Below are 23,568 nucleotides of genomic sequence, written 5' to 3' on the forward strand. Positions count from 1 at the left end.
TATATATATATATATATATTTATATATATATTATAATGCTCCAATTTCTGATCACTCAGCTTTTTTCATCAACAGCATTTACTTGTACTTTTAAAACTTAAATACAATAAATATCAGATACTTTGTTTTTTGCTCTTTACGTAATAGTCCAATTCGTATTGATGTGTTTAGCTTGTGATTGCTTCTTCTCTTGCAGTGAAATGTATTTCTATTTCAGATGTTTTGTCGACACTCAGCGGCACAAACTAAGCATTGCCCTGTAAAATGCCCAAAAAGCTACGACACTGCACTGCGTCACTTCCGCCATTCTTCCTGTTTATTTTTTCTAACTTGCGCCCATACAAGTATTATACAAGCCCCGCACTGAATGAACTATATTTCGCAACGCCTTTATCTGTCTCCATTTCGTATGGTAAGAATCATTTTATTTATCTGTAGCATTGTGTTAAATTAATCAATCTAACAATACACTCTGTATTTATTAGCTCACGGTAGGCTAACAGCTGCTAATGTAACGCTAACGTTAGTTACTGTACCCACCGCCAGCTGTTTGCCGAGCAAGCCAGCTTGTAATGGGCACGATGTGTCTGTTTTTAATGGCAGAGCATATTTTCATACACAAACTATTGTGTAGTCTTGAAAACGAGCTGAATTTGTCGTGAGATCCAGCAAAAACGTACAACGTAGATGTGTAACGGTAATGCTAACGCTAGTATGAAACGCTAGCTAGCTAGCTACAGTCAACCAGCGTCTACTGTCGGAGGTCTCACTCATTTTTAAGCTTGAGACTGTTACTTCATTTTTCTTTTCGAAGTGGGTTGATACAGACTAGGACAAGAGGAAATCCAAAGCCACTTTGTGGGATTTAATGCCGAAACTTAACACATTTAGTGTTACTTTTGATAGTCTTTAGGAAGGTTCCAGAAATCTTCTGGGGGGTTCAAAGGTCCACAGCTTTCCGGAGCAAAGTCTTGCTCTCAATAATGTCCACCAGCCACTTCTCTCTGAACCTGGTCCTCCCGGGTGTGTGCACCAGCCTGTTTGACTCCACCACAAAGTGTACCTCCACAGGCAGAGACCGGGGCTTCACTTTAGATATCCCCACGGAGAAGTAGACGCTGGCTGTCCCCTGAATGGGCTTCCGAGAGGTCGGGGTGGTAAAGCGGGCTCGGTAGTGGTAGAAGGTTTGATGCTCCTCCTCAGTCGAGTAGAGGAAATCCAGACTATAAAGCCAGCAGGGCGGCATCTCCCAGGTTTGGACATACTCCCCGATCTGTCTTTTCCCTACCTCGATAGTAAAGTCTTTGCTTGAAACCCAGTTTATATTGTTGACCTCACTGTCAGGGGAGTCCTCCACCGGCTCCGTGGAGACTGAGTGACGGTGTCTTCCCAGCACAGTTTTCACAAGATGAGCAGACTCTGATGTGAAATTCAGCAGTCGATTATTTTCCATATTGTCTTTTGTAACAATGGACAGCACAAAGGACGTCTTGGATGCCTTAAGCTGTTAGTTTGTTAAAGCTGTTTTGTTGTTGCTGCTGTTTCCATGGCACCCATGATGGGTGTGGTGGCAAACAGAGCCCTCTGTTGGCCCTCTTTCCATTTGCACTGTAATATACTAGCTCCTATAAAGAGGTGTTGTACTAACTTTTTTTTCGAAATGCTAACACAGTATATGGTAACTGTGAGAAAAGGCATAATATATTTATAAGATATGGTGAAATGGTGATTCAGTGTGCTCTACCAAACAGTTTAGCAGGATGTTTAAGGGTTTTAATGATTTTAATGATCTAATATATATATGTTTTATTTATATTTTTTCTCAGGAATCATTGGAACAAGCAGAAAATTTTCCTTCTAAAATGGAATTTCTACTATAACATGCTGATGGCAGGTAGTTTGCCAGAATGCTGCATTATTTCACAGACATTAAGCATCATCCTGTTGCCTGATTGACTTCAATTTCTTCGCTCTTGTTCCGGGTGAGCTAGCAAACGCATGTCGCGAATCAGGACCACACTCGACAGTGTCACCAAGGCAGTAGGCAGCACAGACCTCATCTCCAAGTTCTCCCGCCTCAAGCCTGGCACTGCCACAGTCGACAGCGCTCATGCAGAAAAGGCTCTTGTAAAAGCCGAGATCTTAACTTCAAACAACACAGCTGCAGCATCGCCACCCGAAACCACCATGAAGGAAGAAGAAGAGGGAGAGAGGAGCACAGCGGAGGAAGAGTCAGACAAGCATCGGCAGCCAGTTACAGAGCACCCCTTTGTTGCCACAAAGAAATCTAGTTTAGCTTCAGCTGCAAATGTGTCTGCGTCTTCTTCGACTGTGGCAAAACAAACGATGCAGCTGTTTCACCCAGCAGCTCTGTCCACCAACATGGATGAGACCTACAAAACTCTGGCTCAGCACATCAATAGTTACTTCGGCACCAGCACGCAAGAGGGAGAAGGAGACCACAGGCCATCGCAGCAGCAGCAACACAGAGAAAGGGATGATCCTGTTTCTGAGCCCACTCTCAGCTCCGTTGCTCAAACAACAAGGGACCACATTCCTAGTTTGTCTACAGTGGCTGAGGCTAAAAGTACTGAAGCACCTACTACCTCTTCTCCCCCTTCCGGTTCAACTCCATCAGAAAAGCTGAGTCCTCCGGCAGGGACGCCCTCCTCTGACATCCCTGCATCTGAAGGTGCAGTTCAGTCCACCTCTGTGCCTTCTACCTCCCCTAAAAAAGGCTTCACCCACTATCTCTCCTATCCTCGGCCCAGCGTTCAGGCGTTTGTGGGCAGCTACATCGCACCCCTGGTCCCCAAATTCAGAGGTGATTCCAAAAGCATCGCAGCTGAAAAAGACAAGTCTGCAGCAGTCACTGTGGCAGAGCCCGCTGTGGACAAGGCAGGAGAGAAGACGGATAGTGAGGAGGAGAAAGTGGATAAAGTGAAGCAACAGCTATTGATTCAAAGAGAGAAGGTAAGGAGCTCAGTTTGGATCTAATGAATGCTCACGGCAGGCCAAAGGGGCTCAGATTGTTATTGTCAGTGTCTGACACCATAATAGAAAGGACCCTACAGAAATATCAAATGTTTTTCTTTCTCCTTTACTTGATGCAGCCTGTTTGTTATTGGGTGTGTATCGAAGTCTTGCTTTAAAATACAGTAAGTCTCGCTCTGAAGTCTTGCGAGATGTGACTTGTTGCAGGAAGATAAGTGGTGGAGACGTTAGTAAGAGCTGGAGGGAGGAGTGCTGGTAAGAATTTGTTACGAAAAGCGTGGCTCAATGTCACTGCTGAATATTTAGCTGATTTCGACAATGTGGAAAAAGGGTTTTAGACTTGTCCTTGTGCGAGACTTGACTGGACACAATGACAAACAGAGCAGATTGAGTAAATGGTAAGGAAAAACATTTAATTTCCACTGAGGGTCCTTTCCATACTGTTGTCAGACACTTTCAATTTGAGGATGTCAGTAGCAAAAACAAGCACTTTTAGTTGACATAAATTAACAGTGCAAAATGCCACGTGTTTACATTATAGCCTGTTTAGCTGTTCCCTGCAGCAATCCTATGTCATATTGGACCAATGCCAAAAATTGCCATCTCCATTAGTCAAATAAAAACAAAATACATGGGAAAATAGGGTACTGTTTGTACAAAAAAAACAAGTTTCCCTTTAGCCTTTTAAATTCAAATGTGTAATTGGCCTTCTATTTATCAGATGGTCCTAATGTTGTGTACGTGTTATATATTTGTAACGCAGATAATAGCCAGGGTGAGTGTAGACAACAGGACGAGAGCCTTGGTGAAAGGCCTGCAGAAAGTGACTGATGTCAAGCTCCTCACTAGTCGAGTGGAGGAGCTCAGTTATCACCTCCTGGAGTTCCCAGAAACGCGAGGTGTTGCTATCAAGGTCAGTATGTATCACTGTTGATTTTTTTTTTTATGTACCCTAAAGCTCACATGTATTGCACCGTTTTTGTAAGAGGGAAATTTTACCAGACAGTTTGTTTGTGTATAATTGTGACTTTTAGGAGCGTGTGCTGCCCTGTCTGCTGCGATTGCGTCAGGCCAGAGACCTCCCTCTACAGGCTGCTGTTAGAGAGGCACTTGCTCTGGTTGGCTACGCTGAACCAGTTAAAGGCAGAGGAATTCGGGTCCTGGCCATAGATGGAGGCGGAACAAGGTAAACCGAGGGGTAAAAATGAAAGTGCCAGAGCCATTTTCATTTAAAGAAAATTTTTTAAAAAAAATCCTTATAAATATTCCAATTTGAGTCAGTCTGCTTCTATATTTTCTGTTCATAAAGCAAAATGTGACCAACTGTAACATATGTGGGCAAATAAAAGAGTGCAGAATACAGAATTTACAGCACAAAGACAGAAAATCCAGAGAGAGCAAAATGACAGTGCTGAACTGATTTCTTTCTATTAAAACATGACAGAAACACAAAGTTACCTATCATCAAAGGTCAACTGTACAAGACTACCTCTATTGTAGTGATATAGTATATTTGGCTGCATTTTTTCAGTCTGTAAACCTTGTGGCTATGTTTCAGGGGACTGCTGGCCCTGCAGACTCTCCAGAAACTGCAGAACCTGACGGGTAAACCAATCCACCAGCTGTTCGACTACATCTGTGGAGTCAGCACAGGTATGTTGTCATCACTATTTTCTTTCTCTTTCACTCTTCTCAAACACCGACCACACATGGGAACTAAAATGCAATACTGCCTTGCTCAGTGGCACATCACACTTGTTCTTTACAACTTTAGGTGCCATTTTGGCCTTCATGCTGGGAATTTTCCAGATCCCGTTAGAGGAGTGCGAGGAGATGTACAGGAAGCTGGGCTCGGATGTCTTTAAACAGAACGTCATTGTTGGAACCGTCAAAATGGGCTGGAGCCATGGTTTCTACGACAGCGAAATATGGGAAAACATCCTCAAGTTAGTTAGTCTTTCTATTCCTTTACAACTCGATTTCATCCTTGATTTCAAAGACACTGGGATAGTCTATATATAGTGTGTATATATATATTTTAATCTGTTTTTGTATTCTCCTCAGGGAAAGGATGGGTGAGGGGCATATGATTGAGAGTGCCAGGGACCCACACTGCCCTAAAGTGAGTCACATATTTTTGTCTAAACAGTGTGGAGCTGAAAAGAGGATTTGTGCATTAGTTTATTTAATTAAAGATGTTTATGTGCAGTGTAGTCACACACAGAGACATACATTGTTCTTTTTTTCTTTCTCTTTTTTGCCCTTTTTACAGCTAAGCACTTAGGGAAACACCAGCTTGTTGAAGTGCTGTAAAAATAGAGATGACTTGCCTTGCTCCTCTCTGAATATGCTCTCTGTATGTCCACCAGGTGTCAGCAGTGAGCACCATCGTGAACAGGGGTTTACCGCTGAAGGCCCATGTATTCAGGAACTACAGACTCATGCCAGGAGTGAGATCTCACTACCTTGGAGACTGCAACCACAAAATGTGGCAGGCTATCAGGGCCTCGTCTGCCGCCCCTGGCTACTTCCAAGAATACGTCTTGGGAAAAGACCTCCATCAGGTACGCCATTGAACTGAGAGAACTTGGGAATGTCTTTACTAAGTTTAGTTCTAAATTTAAATATTGAGGTTCGAAAAAGGAGGTTGATGATAACACAGGAGGAGTTGCCATATGTCATTTCATCCAATAATTCAACAACATGATCAATACGTTCTGCCACTGTCCTTGGTTATCCAAGAAGTCACTTTTCTCTGAGAGCCCTTGTTTAGTGCGAGGGCGTCATTTCCTTGAAATCTTAGCAATCAATACACTAACACTATGTCACTGCATTGCCAAGTGCCAAGGACAGAAGCACTGAGCATTACACTGCAGTCTGAATGTGTGTGTGTGTGTGTGTGTGTGCGCGTGCGTGTGTCTACATCAAGGGTATGTGTGCAGATTTGCTTCACTCTTCCAAACCTTGAAGGCAGTCCTTTAATTGGTACATTTTTCTCCTCTGGCTGTCAGAGGTCTGACAAAGATAGAGAAAGTGAACAGAATGAGATGGAGGTAGAGAGAGAGAGACCTTGGACCGGCCCTTGTGCCCTAAACATCAAAGGCCTTGTCCTATTGTGACTTAGCCTGCTGTCCTATAGAGACACGCATACAAAGCTTCTGATTTGATCCCAAATGAAAGATAAAAGCTAACAGGACTCCTGTCTGTCAGACCGACACTGTCTAAAAGCATGTTTCATTTGATCCAAAATAGGGAAAAAAAACACATAGGATATGATATTAATCATCAGTCATCTTCAGTATAATGAGCTTCACATCTCTCCTTCGCATTCTCACACTGACTAATGACAGTGCATTAGGTAATAAATGCAAGCTCAGTTTTCCTTTCTTAGGTTCAAGAACAGTCGATTAGTTTTAAGTAGGGTGTCAATGAATGAAAAATGGCTGCTGAAACATCTGATAAATGACTACATTGTTTGTAGCATTAATGTAGTTTATTTTCTACCACTGTGATCTTTTCTAATACTTGGAGCCACATATCACAGAGCGCCTGTATTTTATGAAGTTTGATTATTAGGCCAGATATCTTTAGATGGTTTTTATGGGCAGCAATTATGCTCAAGGCTTAGCTTCATTTCGATAACCTACTTAGGCAAAATTAGCCTTGTCCCTGCTCCTGACAAGTATTTCTCTCCCCTGCCATTTCCTAATGCGAGAGTCCTGGTAGACAGCCCTTAACAATGTTTCAGTCAATAACAGATTTGTATCTCCAGTCCCAGCCTGTATGTTTACCGCAAGCCTTGATCCTTCTCCGCATTTAGAATGAAAACAAATGGCCTGCTAGTCATTTGCTTGAGCCGAAGCTACTTTGTTTGCAAAATAAAAATGTAAATGCAGCCTCTATCCCCAAAAATGTGATGTTTGCCAGTTTTGCAACTAATGTATAAACAAAGCAGAAATCTGATCATACTTTGTATTAGCATGCTACATAACAAGATGATCTTTTCTTAACATAACCAGTCTCCAGTTAAAATGTTTATTCCAGAGGAGCACGATTGCATGAGATGGAGGCATTCGTTTTCATAGTAGCTTTTGACAGGCAGAATTCAAAGAACTGGAGATTTCTACCTCATATAACAATGCGATGGTTTGGATATCACTTTCATGTCTAATGCAAGTTGTGTTTTTTCCGTTTGCACGTTTTTGTGTTCTGTTTGCTTATTTCTGTTCCCGTTCACATGTTTGCAGAAGTCTCTGTTTGGAGCTGTTTCCCAGCGACTGGGAAGGGATGACAGCAGGGATGGAAAGACAGAGAGTGAATGAGTTGTATGCGTGTTGTTCTCCACATTCCTCTTGGAGCTGCATAGTGTTTTCATCGACAGTTTTGAGCTACCGTTGCCACCCACCGGTCTCACTACTACTCTAGTTTTCAGCACCAGCAGCGGTATTTCTCAGGAGAATTCTGCCATTGCACATTAACTGAATGGAGAGTCTCAAAGAGAATCAGTGTAGAGGTAAAACATTACCGTCTTTCAGAGGCTGTAGCGGGCTGAGTTTTAAAGCTAGAGTGAATATACGGGTATTAAATGAAACTGGAGGACCGAAGGAATCCAGTATTACCAAACATGGTTAAATTGTGATGAGCAAAAAACTTTTCACAGGGATTACTTGACCTCACTCCCCAAGATATGCTAATGAAAATGGGTTCTCTGAATACCTGTGAGTCTCCCCTGTACAGACATGCCCACTTTATGTTCATCCCATGCAGTTTTTGGCAAAACCATGTAGTTTTTCTGCATGCGGTACAAGTGTGTTATTTTCTTCTGTTGTATTTGAATATTTATGCATACTTGGGTCCCTAAGGAGTCTTGCATGAAGACTGATGATTCTGGTGGTCCCCACAGTAGCAATTCCATTTCATTGTTCAGTGGCATTTTTGTTTTTTTTAATGGACCTCACTGTATAAAATGACCTCTCAGATAATCACACCCTCGTGAAAATTTACAGTCACAAACTAGAATTCTGGAGCATTCAGCAGGTTTCCAGAACAGAAGTGCTCACCATCCAAATTGCCGAAAATGTCATTTGCCTTTTTCTATGTTGTTCCTCAAGGTCTTGGTGTGTTAATATGGTATTTTGTTTTATCAGTGCTCAAGTGGTAAAAATGCTTTATATTTATTTAGCAAATCTATGAAACAAATGGTATCAACCCAAAAATTTCTGAAACAACTTATGAGACAGAATTAAGCATGGGAATCATATACTTCTGTCACCATGTTCTAACCCCTATACTCTCTAAACTTTAAACGTTTGAATTGGCATTAGAGCAAAACACAATGTTTATATGTTCATAGGAAACAGTATGAGGCCGTAGCAGTCATTTCCCTGCATGAGGATGCAACTGAATTGTATTTGTGTTGTGATTGGATGCAGGCTGGATGTCATTCAGTTACGTGAGACCCCAGGGTGAGAGGTTGAGGGTCAGAGCTGTGGAGCAGCTGTGTAATTAACCTGCTGTCTCAAGAGTGCGAACTGTGTTCCCGTGTTTCTATAGCTTACACCGATGGGTAAACAGCTTCATTGTTACGCTAAGAATCGTATGTTTTAGGCAGTATTGTCCCCACAATAATAGCAGGTTGGGCCAGTTATCAACCGACAATTTAAAAAAAGGTTTCCTTGAACAAAATATTAAGCATATTGGTTTTTTTTTAACAAGTTAGAGTGAAGAAAAGTCATAGTCAATAGTTAATTAATCATGAAAGCAAGTATTAACAGATGAGTAGTAACATAACAGTAGTTTGTTCTCATGTTTCTTTGGGTATTTGTCAGCACCCATGTTTTTGGGGTCTGCCTGTGTGTGTGGTTGTTTGGTTTATCCCAAATGAAGGAGAGGATTTAAGCTCTTTTGGATACTTTTCTACTGTCCACCCGCTGAAGAGGCGTAGAAATGACCTTTACAATCGCTCTGCTGGGCCGGGTCGGACCTCTTGTGCGCCACACTCTTCAGCTCCATTAATCCAATCCAAGAGCCCTTCAGTGGTTGGATATGGTCCAGAACTGGACTCGGGGAAAGACTGAGTGAGAGCATTTAGCACTAAATCGGCCCCGGCATCCTTTCAGCTTGATTGTCCTCTTTCTGTCATTGTTGGCAACATTTAGATAAGCAACTCTTTCATGAATCCAGTAACATTATTAAGAGGAAAAAAGCATGTATTTTGTGATCTAAATTAAGCCAGACAAGATTATAATACTCAAATTCAATATGCTGTGTCAACAAAGCTAAAATCAGGGTAATGCAGAAATTAGACTCTTTTATTTAACTGAATTCTAGACCAAATTATATTTAAAAAGACTTATTTTAACTTCTAAAAAGACAGTTTTCCTACTTGTTTACTTCTGAATAAACAGGGCTGTTTGCCAGAGCAGCACATCTCTGGCCAGGCAGTTTCTTTTCCTCCGGCTCAAAGCTGTGACGCTCTGGGACAGCTTGTCCACTTCACCTCATATGTCCCCTGCAGGCTGTCACAACAAATATATTAAAACTAGAGGCACATTCTATACATATTAAGTGTCCTATATACGTGCATCAACCTTGCTTAGTAAGCATGAGGAAATGTTGCAAGGTGACTTTGCAGTCTTTGAATCTATCAGCCAACATGGCTGATAGATTAAAAAGCTAATTTTCTGCTGTGTGCGAGTTGTTAAATTTAGGTTACTTTGGGAGTCTTTGATAATTTTATTGGTGGTTCACCTTCATTTTATCATTTACCTTTCCATTTTTAGGACGGAGGACTTCTCATTAACAACCCCACAGCGTTGGCCATCCATGAATGTAAGTGTCTGTGGCCTAACACGCCTTTGCAGTGTGTGTTGTCTCTGGGCACTGGACGGTACGAGACGACAGGCAAGAACAACACGACCTACACAAGCCTCAAGACCAAGCTCACCCACGTCATCAGCAGCGCCACAGATACTGAGGGTAAGACCATACATCATTTTGTTTGCATTCGTTGATGTCCCACACACATTTATTTATAAACCACAGATTAGAGGAGTATGGCGACAGGCGGCATGATTCCTGTAACTGGTGTTGGACTTTGACAGCTAAAGGCTCCCGACTCTGTCCTTATTTCAGAGGTGCACACCATGCTGGACGCGCTCCTGCCCCCAGACACCTACTTCCGCTTCAACCCCTACTTGAGCGAGGACATCCCGCTGAACGAGAGCCGTGTGGAGAAGCTGAACTACCTCAAGGCCGAGGGGGAGCGCTACCTGGAGCGCAACGAGGCCAAGCTGAGGAACGCGGCCAGTGTGTTGGCTCAGGAGAAGAGCATCATCCAGAGACTGGCCGAGTGGGCAAAGCTCAAGGCCGACATGTACGAGGGTCTCACCTTCAACTCTAAGCTGTAGTTATTGGCTTGTCAACAGCGTGAGCACAAGTGAGTTTTTAATGTAAGAAAACTTAAAGTGTAAAAACGCTCAAGGCCCGAGAGACTAGAGGGCAATCTGGACACAAATTGAAAGAAAATTTGAAATTACTTGCTCATATTTTGTGATCATCATGTAACTAACACTAAAAGGACTGTTTGAAAAACCTATAGCTGTAATTATTCATAAAAAAGATAAAAGTATTCTGTAAATAATAGCGTGAAATTACAAATACGATGTAATTTATTCTTTTTTTGGAACAGAAAGTGTCTCTGATGGTGATAGAGTTGGTCCGGTCTGGTGTACAAGCTTGAACTGGTTTGATTTTATGCAAACTGCAAAGTTTTGTTTGAAAAGTACACACTTAGAAAGACAGCAAGTACCCGCCCATCTTGTAAGTGGTTACGTCTCCAGTCTGATCTCGAGCACACAGTTAATAGGTCTGTGGTTTGTTTACATGACGTGACAGAAGTGCATATTAAATTGATTCATTGTCGACAGAGAGCCCCGATGTGAAGCAGTAGTTGGATGCTAGTTTTCGGCATTGTGTTCCACTCGAGCGGCTGCTGAGTCAAGTGTGACACAGTGTTTAGCTTAATATCAAACCGGTTTAAATTTTTCACACCAGCCTAACCCTAGATCGGGTTTTGACAGTTTGATGAACTAATTTAAAGGAATTGTTCGTAGTTCATAAATGTATGAATTTTAACATGTCTGAACGTGTTGGTTAACTCTTTGACATGCTGGTTTTTGTTTTGAAATGCTAATGTGGCACTGACACATTACCATATTATGAATAATTAATGGTAATATGATATCTGTTGTTATTTTATAAAATACACAAGACGACTGATGTCCGCTTGCATTTTAAGTTACTTGAAGACATTAAGATGTAATTAACACGTGGTTGCACAGGAAAAACAAAAACATGACTGCCTATTTCTAACACTGTACAGAAGAAAGACCTCATGCACTTTGTAAAATGGAATTCTTAACCAAGAAAATGTAAATAATACTTGAAGTAATAATGAATTATTTGAGTGCTCTTGCTAGAATTTAAGAATATGACAACAAAAAAGATTCTTAATTTCCTGTATTGGCACATCCAGACACTGACATCTGTTCCAGTACTAATGATAACGTGTCAGATTGCGGTTACTGTTTTCCTCATGGTACAAAGCATGTTCTCCATTGTGGCCCATTATTCCATGAAGTGTTTGCCTTTAACCTTACTCAAGCTTGAATTCCTCAGCCCTGGTTGTTGCTGTCGCTTTATAAATTTAACACATTTTTTACATTGTGAAAATCCTAACAGACCTGATTCCTTTCCTCCTTATTGTCTATAAAATGTCATGAAAAAATAAAACATTACAAAACCTTGATGTAGATACTGTTTTTTTTTTTGCATGATGTTATACATATCTTTCTGCTCATAAAGCCAGTGGGTTTGGAGAATATGTGACATTATTTAAATCATGTTTATCTGCTTTTACATTCTGCTGACACACACATAACTCAAACACATCACAAAGAGCCGTCACCATAGAGCCGTCACAAAGGAATGCAAAGTGTCCTCCTATGATGAATTGCTTTTTTCCCCAATCGCACACATTGATTTTCTGCTTTATTGTTTTGATCCCATTGAAGATCCACTTAAATTCCATGGCGTCATTCCTCCCAGTCACACTGTTGTTACCCCAATCAACGTGAACAATACACCACATGGAGGCATACCTACAAACCACCGCCACCATGACAGATGTCAGAAAGATATAGAAAGATATGTCTTGACTGATGCTTCACTCGAGGTTTCAAACTGTCAAAGTTAGAAGTGGCTTGACTGAGAGATTCATGCCCCCTTTTTTCCACTGCCAGCTTGAGCTTCACCCAAATGTCATTTCTGATTTATGACTATTGCCTACACTTGGCCTTGCTCTAGAATGGTCTTTCCATTCACGACAAAACCTTGAGTAAATGATCCTACAACAGTATTTACGTTGAATGCTGGTATTATAGTAGAAAATGTGTTTTTTTCAGAGACAAATAGGTACATAAAGTCTAAGTTTACATTTACCAAGGACTGCTAAGCAGCTGTTCCTGATGCACAAGTAGGCAAACAAAAAGTCCACAAGCAAGACAGCTAATTTCTGAATTTGACTTGTTGGAACACACTATCCTTTTTAAGGAGTCAGTTCACCCAAATCCCAAAACACAACTGCTAATAGTCAGTGTAGGGAGTGTTAGCTTTGAAATGTAATAGGTTACAAATGGCTTGTTACACTATTAAAAGTGTAATAAGTAACGCAAGTATTTTAGTTACTTCATCAGAGCACTGTGACTTATTAGATTTGATTGCTTTTTGATGATTTTTGTGATCAATGACCATTAAAACAACAACAACAAAAAAAAGTTTGGTAAAAGGCTATGCCGTATGAAGGCCCGCTAGATAAATAAGACTGGGATTATACTGCATGAGTTGTGTCAGAGATGTTTTATATCGTTTTGCTGTAGCCCTCAATGACTTCAATTAATCAAGAATTGGTTTTAGGATTCTTTGTTCACCCTTGAGGCATGCCAGAAACACTGAATCTTCTTCATGTATTCAGTGTAACACAGGGTAAGAAACTGAAACTCAAATGATCATTTGTGGCGCAATGTATGAGCAGCATGAACATAATTCCCTTCATGTACACTGTTGGCTTAAGAAGGACTATACTTCTAGAGTAAATACCTTCAAATCTGGGTTTGTAAAGCCAAAAACTATCTGAATGACTAGATACCACATGGAGGAAGTGATTTAGGTGAGCAGACCTTTTATAGGTACAGATAGAAGAGAATTTTCAGGTGAGATTGATAATTTTACCACACACAGTTTTGCTGATCTGAAAACTTTTAATGCAACCGTGTAATGTTGCTGTAAAATTCCACCATCAAATGATCAGTATTTGTCTCCTGCTCAGCCGTGTGGAGACTGAGTATCTTTGACAAGCACAGTCAAGACAGACAAATGAGGTGAACATGAGATTAACACTCTGTGGCAATGTTCATCCTGTTGGCAATTTGCTTGAGCGTGAAAGGCCAAAGTGCTTAGGTAAAGTCTGCCAAGCTGTGTTTACACGAAGAAGAGGGAAATATTTAAATATAGTTCATACCACTGCACTATTATTTGCTTGTTGTGGCAGGAGCTATCCGTCTCTCCTCCTCCTCCTCAAACAGAATTGAATTGTCTGGTCTTATGGTGTTCCCTAGCAACCGTCATAGTTCTCGTTTACAGTCTTCTCAATGTATGTGTGCCCACGTTTGCCTAAAATTGTCCCTGATCTGGCAGAAATGTGTTACACAATCGACCTCCTTTATTTTGCGCTGAAAGTGGGCTTTTGAGCGATCACATTGGAGTTGGCTCACTTTTTCTCCTCTTGTTTTCAAGCTCCTTGCGGTGGCATGCAATGTTTATCAGCTTAACGTCTGCCAGGATGTGCCTTCTTCTTGTACAAACAACAGTCCAGCATGCAAGGAGAAGTTTGTACAAGTCGTCTCACATTGTTTTGTTATGGCTCTGCTTTTGTTTTTAAATGCACTGCAGCATCAGAATCTTTGGTTGTAGATGCAAATAGATAAAAAAACGGTTGCCAGCCTTAAACAGGTGATCATAATTTATGGGTACAGTCACTGCAATGATGCAAGTATACCAGCAAAAAATTCCCTGTGGAGTTAGAAGTGTGTGTGCAAAGCCAACACAGGATTCATGCGTCCTATTTGTCAAAGCTAGAGGACAAACTCGCCTAAAAGACTCATTTAAGGCTCATAAGTTGACTTTTCTTCTGCGCTTTCTTACCTAGGTCATCTCAGGATATGTTCCCCAGGTGCTTCACATCACTGATTGTCGGTGATGTTGCTCTCTGACCAAGTTAGGAAGGCCGTAAATGATAAAAGAATGGAAGCTGGTATCTGTCAAAGAGACATTGTCGCGCTATAATATATCCCATCCTGTGTAAACTGGTTTTAAAGTACACAGTGCCCCGGAGAAGGCTTGGCACAGATCCCAAAAATGTGAAATGATACTGGAACATGACGAGTGTTTTGTCTTGGACAATTCGCTGCAGCTTTGGGTAAATTACCGTACATATCTAGTTTACTAACATTTTAGTCCAGTAGCTATAAATCAAAAAAAATCTCCTTATGGTCCCAAACAGCCAAACAGAAAAAAATCTGCCTCTTCTTTTCAAGCCCCACAATCTTGGAATTAGCTGCAAGGCAAAAACTTAGAAACTTTACCTTCTCTTGCTATCTTTAAATGTGTTATAAAATCAATTTTTATAGGACAATTCTAGTGCTTTTAACCAGTGTTTATTATTTGCTGTGATTCTTTTTAGCCCCCAAATCCTATGTTTTGTGTCTCTTATGTTTTGATTTTTTTATTTGTCCTGCTTGATATGTCTGTTTGAAACAGGTATGCAGGATTGTCAGTCTATGTAAACACCCTTGCCAGCAAAAGTGAAAGCAAATCCCAGGTTTAGAGTATGGTCACACATTAGCGAAATTAACATTGATGAATATTTGCCTCCCAGCGACGGTCACTCGCCTGCATTTGCTCATGTGTAACCGTGTCCTCACTCTCATGTGGCACTTTGTCTCGCTATATTTGTGTTTTTGGTGCTGTATTTTTTAAATGCTTTCTGCTTATGGTCTGGCATCTGGTTGCCATCCTTTTATAAAGCCCCGACCTCACCTGAGAGCTGTGGTATAAACGTCTCAAACACAGAAAATGAGAAAATATAGGCAAAGGGCAGAGTCTCTGCTGATAAATACACCACCACACACTTCTAATGAGTCATAAGTAATGGTTAATGGGGTTTACTTCTCAATGAGATGATGCACTGTTTATTTCCGTTTTAATCCTATATTTAATCCTGCAAAGAATAACTTTAAAGGATAAATAAAATTCAAATATATATATTATAATAGACGTATGTAACAGAGACACAGTTTGAGAAATTGTAATGAAAATATCTTGAAAGTGTCTGAGAGTATTTCACACTCCCCAGCAGTATTTCTGTAATGTCACATTGTAGAAAAACACATCTGTCTGTCGTATCGTTTCCTCATTGACAAAAAAAAATGGCAGAGCAGTTTACACGGTGGTGTGACTCTCCACACATCTCTGCCAGTCAGTTACACCTGCACACACACACACACACATTGTATTTGTCCAACAGCCGTGCACAACTGTCAAACAGCTCTGTCTGTGCCCACCGTTTGTAGCTTCTGTGCAATGTAAACTCAGTCCTCTGGATCAACATTAAGATGTTTGGAAAAATATTCAATGCTTTTTAAGTCACACCCCTGGAAAGCAGTTACGCATTTGAATCAGTGTGCTGATGCAGAACTCTACAGGTTTCTGGGAGTCTTGCACATGAATGCAGACATGCATTTTCATCTCATGTTAAATCATGTTTTGTGAGAACAGCTCTATTGCCAAAAATTGTCGTTGTTTTGGTCCCAGCCTTCCCCCAGGACTTGTCCCAATCACTTGTAGCAACAGCTCATGACTCAGTCATGAAAGCCCCTTGGCGCCAGCTGAGTGTTACATGCATTTATCATGTGAAGAAACTGTACATGTACACCCTTTTTTCCCCACACAGTGCCAATGACCTGAACAGGCTTTACAGTGAGTTATATGTGAATAAGCCGTGGCAGCAAAAGCCAAGCCTGCAGGTTTGATTCTCAACACTTTTCATAAAAAATGATGCAGTTTAAACAAATGTCAGGTATATTATTTAAAGCAATCATTTGACTGGTAGACAAAGAGTGAGAGAGTGGACATCACTGGTATAAATGTCAGGGTCTTAATGTGTGAGAGACATGCTTCGGCTGTCCCGGATTGAAACTGAGTGATGGTTGTTCACACTCAGCTGCTGTGTGAGTTCTGCAGCTCAAAATGTGTCAGATAAGACACACAGGTGTGTCTGGTGTGTCATGAGAAACATCCAGAACCTGCTATTTATATCCATTTTAATCCACATGACACATTTTTACATGTGTCCTTTAGACTGTCCAGTTAAAACATACCAAACTCCATGTATTTTGGGGGAATTTTAAGCTTTTTTCTAGAACTGACAATAGAGAAATGGCAGAAAATGACTGAAAACAAAAAAGAAAGGCCACCAGTTGACAATGCAGTTTACCGACAGTGTCCCAGGTCACCACGGTGCCCGTTTGTTTGTGGGCGCAGTCGCTTGAATTTTGTCTTTTTAATATGAACTTGAATAAAATAATATTGTGTATTTCCTGTTTTTTTTATTTATACATTTTTGATTAATGAAGCCATGAAAGATTAAATGTGAGATCAGATATCTTATAAGGTGCAACAATAATAGATCTCTGCAGGGTTATTGTTTTTTTTTCTCACATATCTGTCTGCAGGTCCCACTGCTGCCGCTCGTTAATACGGGGTCGCTGTAGTTGCGATTTTCTTTTTCTCTTTCTTTCTGCACCAGGTTGGCACCGACTGTCAGATAGAGGAGGGGAAATACAGAGGTCTCACTCTGAAATATTTGTCACGTACCAGAAAACACATGTGGTAGAGACTGTTGTCTTGTTGGGGTGGGAAAAAATGTAAAGTGAATGTTTATAATGTGTAATACAATCAATACATATTTCAAAGGGTTAACCCCTTAGAACCTGAAGCATCATCACTTCTCTTGTGCTGCCTTTAAGACAATCAAAAACCTTTTCATATATATATATATATATGAACACACACACACACACAAACGAATATATATGAACTGTCCTGCAAATTGCCAGAAATAAGTGGAAACTTTAAAGAAATTAGAGAAACATGTTCAAAAAAACTATAGTTATATTTATCATGATTACATATTTGAAGTTGTTCAATAGAGCTATTATTATTATTGTTATTATTATTATTATTATTATTATTATTAGTGGTATTATTTTTAAGCACTATTTTCGGATAATTTCCCTGTTTATTGTTGCTAATTTTTGGGTAATATTCTCTTAAACTGCTCATTGCCTTCTTCCCATGTTTTTAAAAGACATCTAGCCAATCTGCTCAGGTCTATACGGGTAAAAAAAACAGGGCCAAGGTAAGGCTTGTAGCGCGGTTCATCTGGTATCAAACAATTTCAACAACCTTCAGCCCCTTAAATGTGCCCGGTTTTCGCTCCTGAGTGAGTCCTCTTGTCGAAAGCATAGACGATCTCTGTGGCTGCTGGTTTTTGACAGCGGCGGGGGAGCTGGTGAGGAGAGCGGAGGATCCGTGTGGACCACAGCTTGCTGCTGCAGCGGCTGAGGGGGGACGGACACACACTCGGCCGGGCACGGTCCCTCAAACACACATACACACATACACACACACCTCTTCATTTTCTCCAGCATCAACACACACTCAAAGCCAGGGGAGGAAGCAGGAGCCGGTTACAGCAGACGGTGAGTTTGAACGCGCCTTTCTTATCCTTTTTTATTTTATTTTTCTAAAGATGGAGATTGCATTCTTCCCCTACCGTTGTCTTCAGTTTGCTCATATGTCGCTTGGTGCAGTGGATTTGTCAAATGTGCACATTTTTTTTTTTATTTTCACAAGCATCCCGGTGCTGCTGCTTGACTAGGATGACCAGATGCAAATAATATAGCAATATGGGCGCCGATTGACGTGTTTTTTCTATTCTGCTGAGCATCAAAGGCAGACCGTTGCAGCCTCACCGCACTGCATGTACTGCATCTTGAAGAGCAACCATCAAAGCAACTAGAGGGAGGGAGAGCAATGTGTTGATCGGCTGCTGGGCTGGATGAATGCATGGAGCGGTGGCTGCAGCAGCAGCAGTAGCAGAAGGGTTTGTGCTTATTGTTGCTGCCGCCGGCCGGTGCAGGCAGGCCCGCAGGCTCACAGGATTATTTGATGTCTGCCGGTGATGCTGCTGCCAGATGTAGCTCAGCTCCTCCAGCTGTCAGTCCAAGTGTGTTGACTTTAAGGCAGGCAGCAAGGCAGCACTGAGGCCTTGTTTGCAGATATGAGATGCAGAGATATTGATAGTCAGCAGGTGTCAAACAGTGTAGGGGGTGGGGGCAAAAACCTCGTATTTTTTCTATTATTGATCAACATTTTTCATAGATTTTTCCATAAAATAAATTACAGGGCTCATTGGAGGAAAAATGATGTTGATATTTTACCAGTTTTCCTCGCAAAATATTGTCTGATAGAGGGAGATATATTTTTTAATATTCCTCCAAATGCAGATGCATGGACATATCAGAAGTTGGAGTTTACATTGGATTTGTCACAGTCAATCAAAGAAGATGATTCATCCTCTTGGATTTGAAAACCACTTTAGCAAAGGAATCCTATACGCCTCATAATAGCAGATAGTTTTATGCCATAAATTGATGGCATGGGCGAAAAAAATCAGTATAGTGTCATGATATTTTGCCAATGCTTTGACAATATTGTATGGATGCACTGGTGCAAATATATTTTTTTTCAAATTACTGTTGATATTGCAAGGACAAATGAAATTACAGTTTATCGCAACATATGTTATTATAATACATATACGTTAATACATTGAAAATTGCAATAGCAGGACTTAAGTATTGAGAAAATGTTGTATTGTTACTTGAGTATCGTGATAATATTGTATTGTGACTTATATCGTGATGATATTGTGTTGTGACTTGAGTATCAGGATAATATTGTATTGTGACTTACATAGTGATAACATGGTATCGTGACTTAAGTATTGTGATAATATCCTAATGTGGGACCTCTGATGATTCCCTTTACATTTTTTTTTTTTAAATCACGAGAATGCAGGAAATGAAGTACTTGCTGCTCAAAATTATCTGGTGGAGATAGAAACTGTATGCATGTTGATATGAATGTGATGTAGCCTAATGTATATAACATGGTTATTTTATATTGCCGGATATCATTCTGTGCTAAAGACCTAATTGTTTTGACATTTGGATTTAAAGATGCAAATTGATAGACGTGTGCAGAGGCGTCTTGTCGCTCAGATAACAAACAGGCTTTCATTCCCACTGGGGCCACAATTCAGTATGTTGGATTTTTTGCAGAACACGTTTGTTTGATTGGTGATATATATCAGATGCTTGGCAATGTATGTGATCAGTGTATCACACCTGACTACAAAACAGTCTAAGAGTGGGAAGAAACACTGTCATGTTAATAAAAATCTCACTATGTTGAGTTTAGAGTTATCTGACGCAGTGTTAATGTTTGCATCTGCTGTTGTTGTCACATCATGTGATAGAATATGACACGTTGCACTGTTTACTTTGACCCTAAACCATACTTCATGCAAATATGTCCCTATATTATTATTATTATTGAGCATTCACACATCTTTTCTATGTAAAGCTATTCAGTTGTGATCAGCTGCAGTGAATGGGAAGCTTTCTGTTGTGTTGAAGCTGCACTTGAATGCTAATATCAGCCTGTTAACCCACATTCTGAGAGCCCCAGTCAGCATTTTTTACCATATTAGTGTGATATCTGTATTTTCTCCTCTAAATAACAGCCATACTCCTAATGAGGCTCTCTGCAGTTATGCTATGACCTTTCGTTCGTGAATCATAGTATAACATTAACAAAAAATCAGGCTATTTAACACTTGTAGGCCTTTTTCACAGAGGACATGGCGATATGTCACAGAAGAAAAAGCACAGATGTAAACCATCAAATTAAACAATGGGCAAATTCCTTTAAGACTGGAATAAAGCACTGTCATCGTTAATGTTATAACTAACACCTGTGCTTTTCATACTATTATAAGTCAGAATGTCTGCTATGAAATACCTAAAATCTAGTGCTGTATCATGTCGTGGCATGGCAAGTATTGTGCGTTGGCATCACGTTGGCAAGATTTTTTCCCCCCAAGCGGAGTCACAGACACAACCTCAGTCTCCTGTGGTAACTCCCCCAGACTCGTCAGTGCGGAGCCATCGCCGAGCCATTACTCACGGCAGATGCAGTGTCATCGTCACTCTCCCGCTCTCCTATTTATCCACGGCCCATTAGACACAAGTCAGGTGATGGAGCTTATGGTGGTTTAGGTTCTCATTCTGTCGCCTTAAGTGATAACATAATTTTCAGTCACGGAGAGGCGCATAATTTTGCTTTCAGGGCTGTTTGGGGATTGGGTTAAGTTCTTTTATTTCATTTAAAGAAAGAAATTAAATGTACAAAACTCCATTTACCTTCTGTTCTTTTGACTGGTGGTTTCTGAGGTGGATGGTGGATCAGTCTCTTGCTCGAAAAGTTACAAAAAAATCCACTGTGGTTCACAAGAATGTCTGTATACTTGACGTAATAATACAGCTAATTGGCCATTAAGTAAAAAAAAAAAGAAAAAAAGGTGCCACACAGTGATTTAGCATTGGCCAGCACTCATCATTGGGCAAGGATTCATCGGTAACACTTAACCCAATTTCCTTTTGCTAATAATATGTTGGATTTATGTTCATGTGTATTTTCAGACACATTTGAATTTTTGAAATAATAGAAAAAAAGTAAATCAAAATTTAAATTATCAGTAGTTTGGTGGCTCCTCTGGCAGTAACGCTCAGGACCCCCAGGGGTCATGGACCCCCTGTTGGAGACCCAGGGAAAAATTGTTTCTTAAATTTAAGAAAAAAATGAAAATTTCTTGTCACAATTTCCTGATGTCCAAAGAGATGCCTTCATTTTGCTTGTTTTGTGTGGCCAACAGTTTAAGACAAGATGAGGGGAATTCACACTTTTTAAATGATTGATCATTAAAAGTAGTGAAAAAATGTCCATCACAAGTTCCAAAAACTCAAGGGGATGACCTTAAATGCCATGTTTGTGTAGACCGATAGTCCAAAGTCGAAATATATGAAATCAGCAATACTAAATAGTGAAAAACAAACAAAAAAAATGCATCCACGTTTGAAAGCCTGGAACCAGCACAAAATTGTTCTTTTTCTTGACTAACTGCTTAACACAGGCACACTTGTCTTGAAAAAAAAAAAAAATTACAAAACTGCAAATTAGCATCACTGTCAACTCATATGGGTAATGATTTGCCTGCAGCCCACACCGTCCCTGATAAACTGAGGAAATGCTGTTCAAAATACTGTTTGCACATCTGCATTTTCCAGCTGCATAATGCTGCTTATGTTTTGTGTAACACAATGCTGCAATTAGGGTTTCGATTCTTCTTCTCTGCCTCTGACACTGCTGCAACCAGGAAACAATGGCTCTTTTTTTAATTCATCCCTTGAGGTCGTTAAGCTTGCTCTCTAAATAAGCAACCATCAGTGAAGTATGCAGGTGCACGAGTTAATGAAGTCATCCTGTTTTTTTGCTTTTTTTTTGTCTCAGTCTGGATTTATAAGCTCACGTCGATTAGACCACTGTGGGAGCTGCAGCCAAATGCATACAATTAGCATCATAGATTCTTCAGTATGCTTAGGGTTAATAGCATCAGCACCCTGCGGCGATGATAGTGGGTTTGGGGGGGAATCACATAAACACCCCCACACTCTCGGCTCACAGCTGGACGGACATGTTTGGGTGGCTGTTTTCATTAAAGGACCAGGACATATTAAATTATCATGACTGGCTGAAGATTGATGAATTGGAAAATGGGGGAAAGTTAAAGCTGCGGCTGGAGTGTGATACTCTGCTGCTGATTTGAGCAGATGCTGTTGTTCTCGCAGCCTTCCTAACAAGACAGATGGTTTTTTGTTGTGTTTTTTTTGGGGGAAGATGATGTTATTGCTTGGAGATGGGAGAGACCCAGTTTTTGCACAATAAGGAGTTGTGAACATAACAGCTGTGTCAGACATGCTGGATTTCAGCACGAGGGTTTAATGTCAGGTATATTTCTACCACTGTGATGTTACACTAAAGCTGACACGGTTAATTAATTAATCAATCAGTCGATCGACAGAAAATTGCAATGAGTAATGATTTCACTTTTCAAGCAAAAACCCCCAATATAAGGTTTTGCTACCAGTCTGTTTCATGTCATTGTAAACTGAGTGTCTTTGGATTTTGAAATCTTGTTAGGACAACACAAGACAATTAAATATGTCACCCCAGGCTCTAGGACAGTATGATGTCACTATTTTACAATTTTCTGATATCTTGTGGACAAAATGACTGATATAGAAAATAATGGTCACATTAATTGATAATGAAAATAATCATTAGTTGCAACCCAGCACTTAACACCTCGCACAGTATCTCAGTATAAGAGTACAAGTTGTTGTATTATAGACATTGAATTCATCAGTCTAAAAATAAGGTCTTAGCTGGTATTAAGTTGGCTTAGATTAATAAAAATTCTTAGAAATTCTCAGACATGGAAAGCAGGATTTTATGATTTTTTTCTGACGTTGCATTGTAAAATATTACAATAATAGTTAACATCAATTTTTTTGTGAAATAATTTGATAAATTCCTTTTCTTAAACATGTCATGATGAGGATCCAAGCACTGGAATCTCACATGCACACAAGTGGCATTAAAAAAGGTCTTAAATCTACTCAGCCTTGAGCTGCAGGAAAGAAAATAAAAATAGGAAAATAAGAGGGATGAGAGGAGGTAAAGAGGAGAGATGCCGAGAACACAAAAGGAGAAGAGGAAAGGAAAGAAGAGGGATGGAGAGGAGCGCAGTATAGGGTAAAAGAGTGATAAAATCATGAGTGGAATGACTAAGAGAGAGGAAAGCTGCAGTAAGGGGGAGAAGAATAGAAAAGAAGGGAGAGGAGCGACGTGCTGCTGTGATCACCAGCTGTGCCAGGACGCATCTGAAGAAGAGCTCGAGACTGGAGATTAATAAAAGGAGACATAGCATGCCACCTCTGTCACACACATATGTGCACACACAGTCATGTACACATTCCCATGATAAATAAGCTTTTAAAGGTCAATAATGTACACATACATGTTTTTAGTGTACCATAATGCATCAGTGGGCCGCAGATGAGTTGTTTGTGTGGATCAGGTGGGCAACAGATGGGAGAGTGGGTGAGAGCAGAGGAGTTGCCAGACTGGTAGTAGCTGTCACTTGCTGAGTGTAAAAACATATCAGCAATGTTTGTCTGAACGGGTGATTTAATTTTATGTACTGAGCCA

The 23,568-nt window shown here is 40.4% G+C and overlaps 3 protein-coding genes across 4 annotated transcripts in view; 2 read left to right on the top strand and 1 right to left on the bottom strand.

The window, feature by feature from the left end:
* Positions 1 to 67: 67 nt before the first annotated feature.
* Positions 68 to 11,809, top strand: pnpla8 (patatin-like phospholipase domain containing 8). The gene is made up of 10 exons (XM_042511622.2): positions 68 to 412; positions 1,827 to 2,973; positions 3,758 to 3,907; positions 4,029 to 4,180; positions 4,553 to 4,647; positions 4,769 to 4,940; positions 5,059 to 5,116; positions 5,364 to 5,558; positions 9,777 to 9,972; positions 10,129 to 11,809. Exons 2-10 carry the CDS (start codon positions 1,999 to 2,001, stop codon positions 10,401 to 10,403), a joined length of 2,268 nt encoding a protein of 755 aa, XP_042367556.2. The 5' UTR covers positions 68 to 412; positions 1,827 to 1,998; the 3' UTR covers positions 10,404 to 11,809.
* akap14 (A-kinase anchoring protein 14) lies at positions 419 to 1,549 on the bottom strand. The gene has a single exon (XM_042511762.2). It carries the CDS (start codon positions 1,451 to 1,453, stop codon positions 941 to 943), a length of 513 nt encoding a protein of 170 aa, XP_042367696.2. The 5' UTR covers positions 1,454 to 1,549; the 3' UTR covers positions 419 to 940.
* Positions 11,810 to 17,741: 5,932 nt separating the features above from the next.
* nrcama (neuronal cell adhesion molecule a) overlaps positions 17,742 to 23,568 on the top strand; it is a 64,392-nt gene continuing 58,565 nt past the window's right edge. For both annotated transcript variants that reach the window (XM_088072481.1, XM_042511146.2), the window contains exon 1: positions 17,742 to 17,873. The gene's annotated coding sequence lies outside the window, so the exon portion shown is untranslated. The remainder of the gene's footprint in view (positions 17,874 to 23,568) is intronic.

Source organism: Plectropomus leopardus, chromosome 22 (genome assembly GCF_026936395.1).
Source record: "Plectropomus leopardus strain MGB_pleo_1.0 chromosome 22, ASM2693639v1, whole genome shotgun sequence".
In the NCBI taxonomy this organism is placed as follows: domain Eukaryota; kingdom Metazoa; phylum Chordata; class Actinopteri; order Perciformes; family Serranidae; genus Plectropomus; species Plectropomus leopardus.

What these genes read in the sequence shown, in the direction of transcription:
- akap14 (XM_042511762.2), bottom strand. Translation starts at nt 1,453, where the DNA reads ATGGAAAATAATCGACTGCTGAATTTCACATCAGAGTCTGCTCATCTT.
- pnpla8 (XM_042511622.2), top strand. Translation starts at nt 1,999, where the DNA reads ATGTCGCGAATCAGGACCACACTCGACAGTGTCACCAAGGCAGTAGGC. An exon ending in TATTGATTCAAAGAGAGAAG is followed by an intron (nt 2,974 to 3,757) that starts GTAAGGAGCTCA and finishes TTTGTAACGCAG; the next exon opens with ATAATAGCCAGGGTGAGTGT. An exon ending in TGGGAAAAGACCTCCATCAG is followed by an intron (nt 5,559 to 9,776) that starts GTACGCCATTGA and finishes TTCCATTTTTAG; the next exon opens with GACGGAGGACTTCTCATTAA.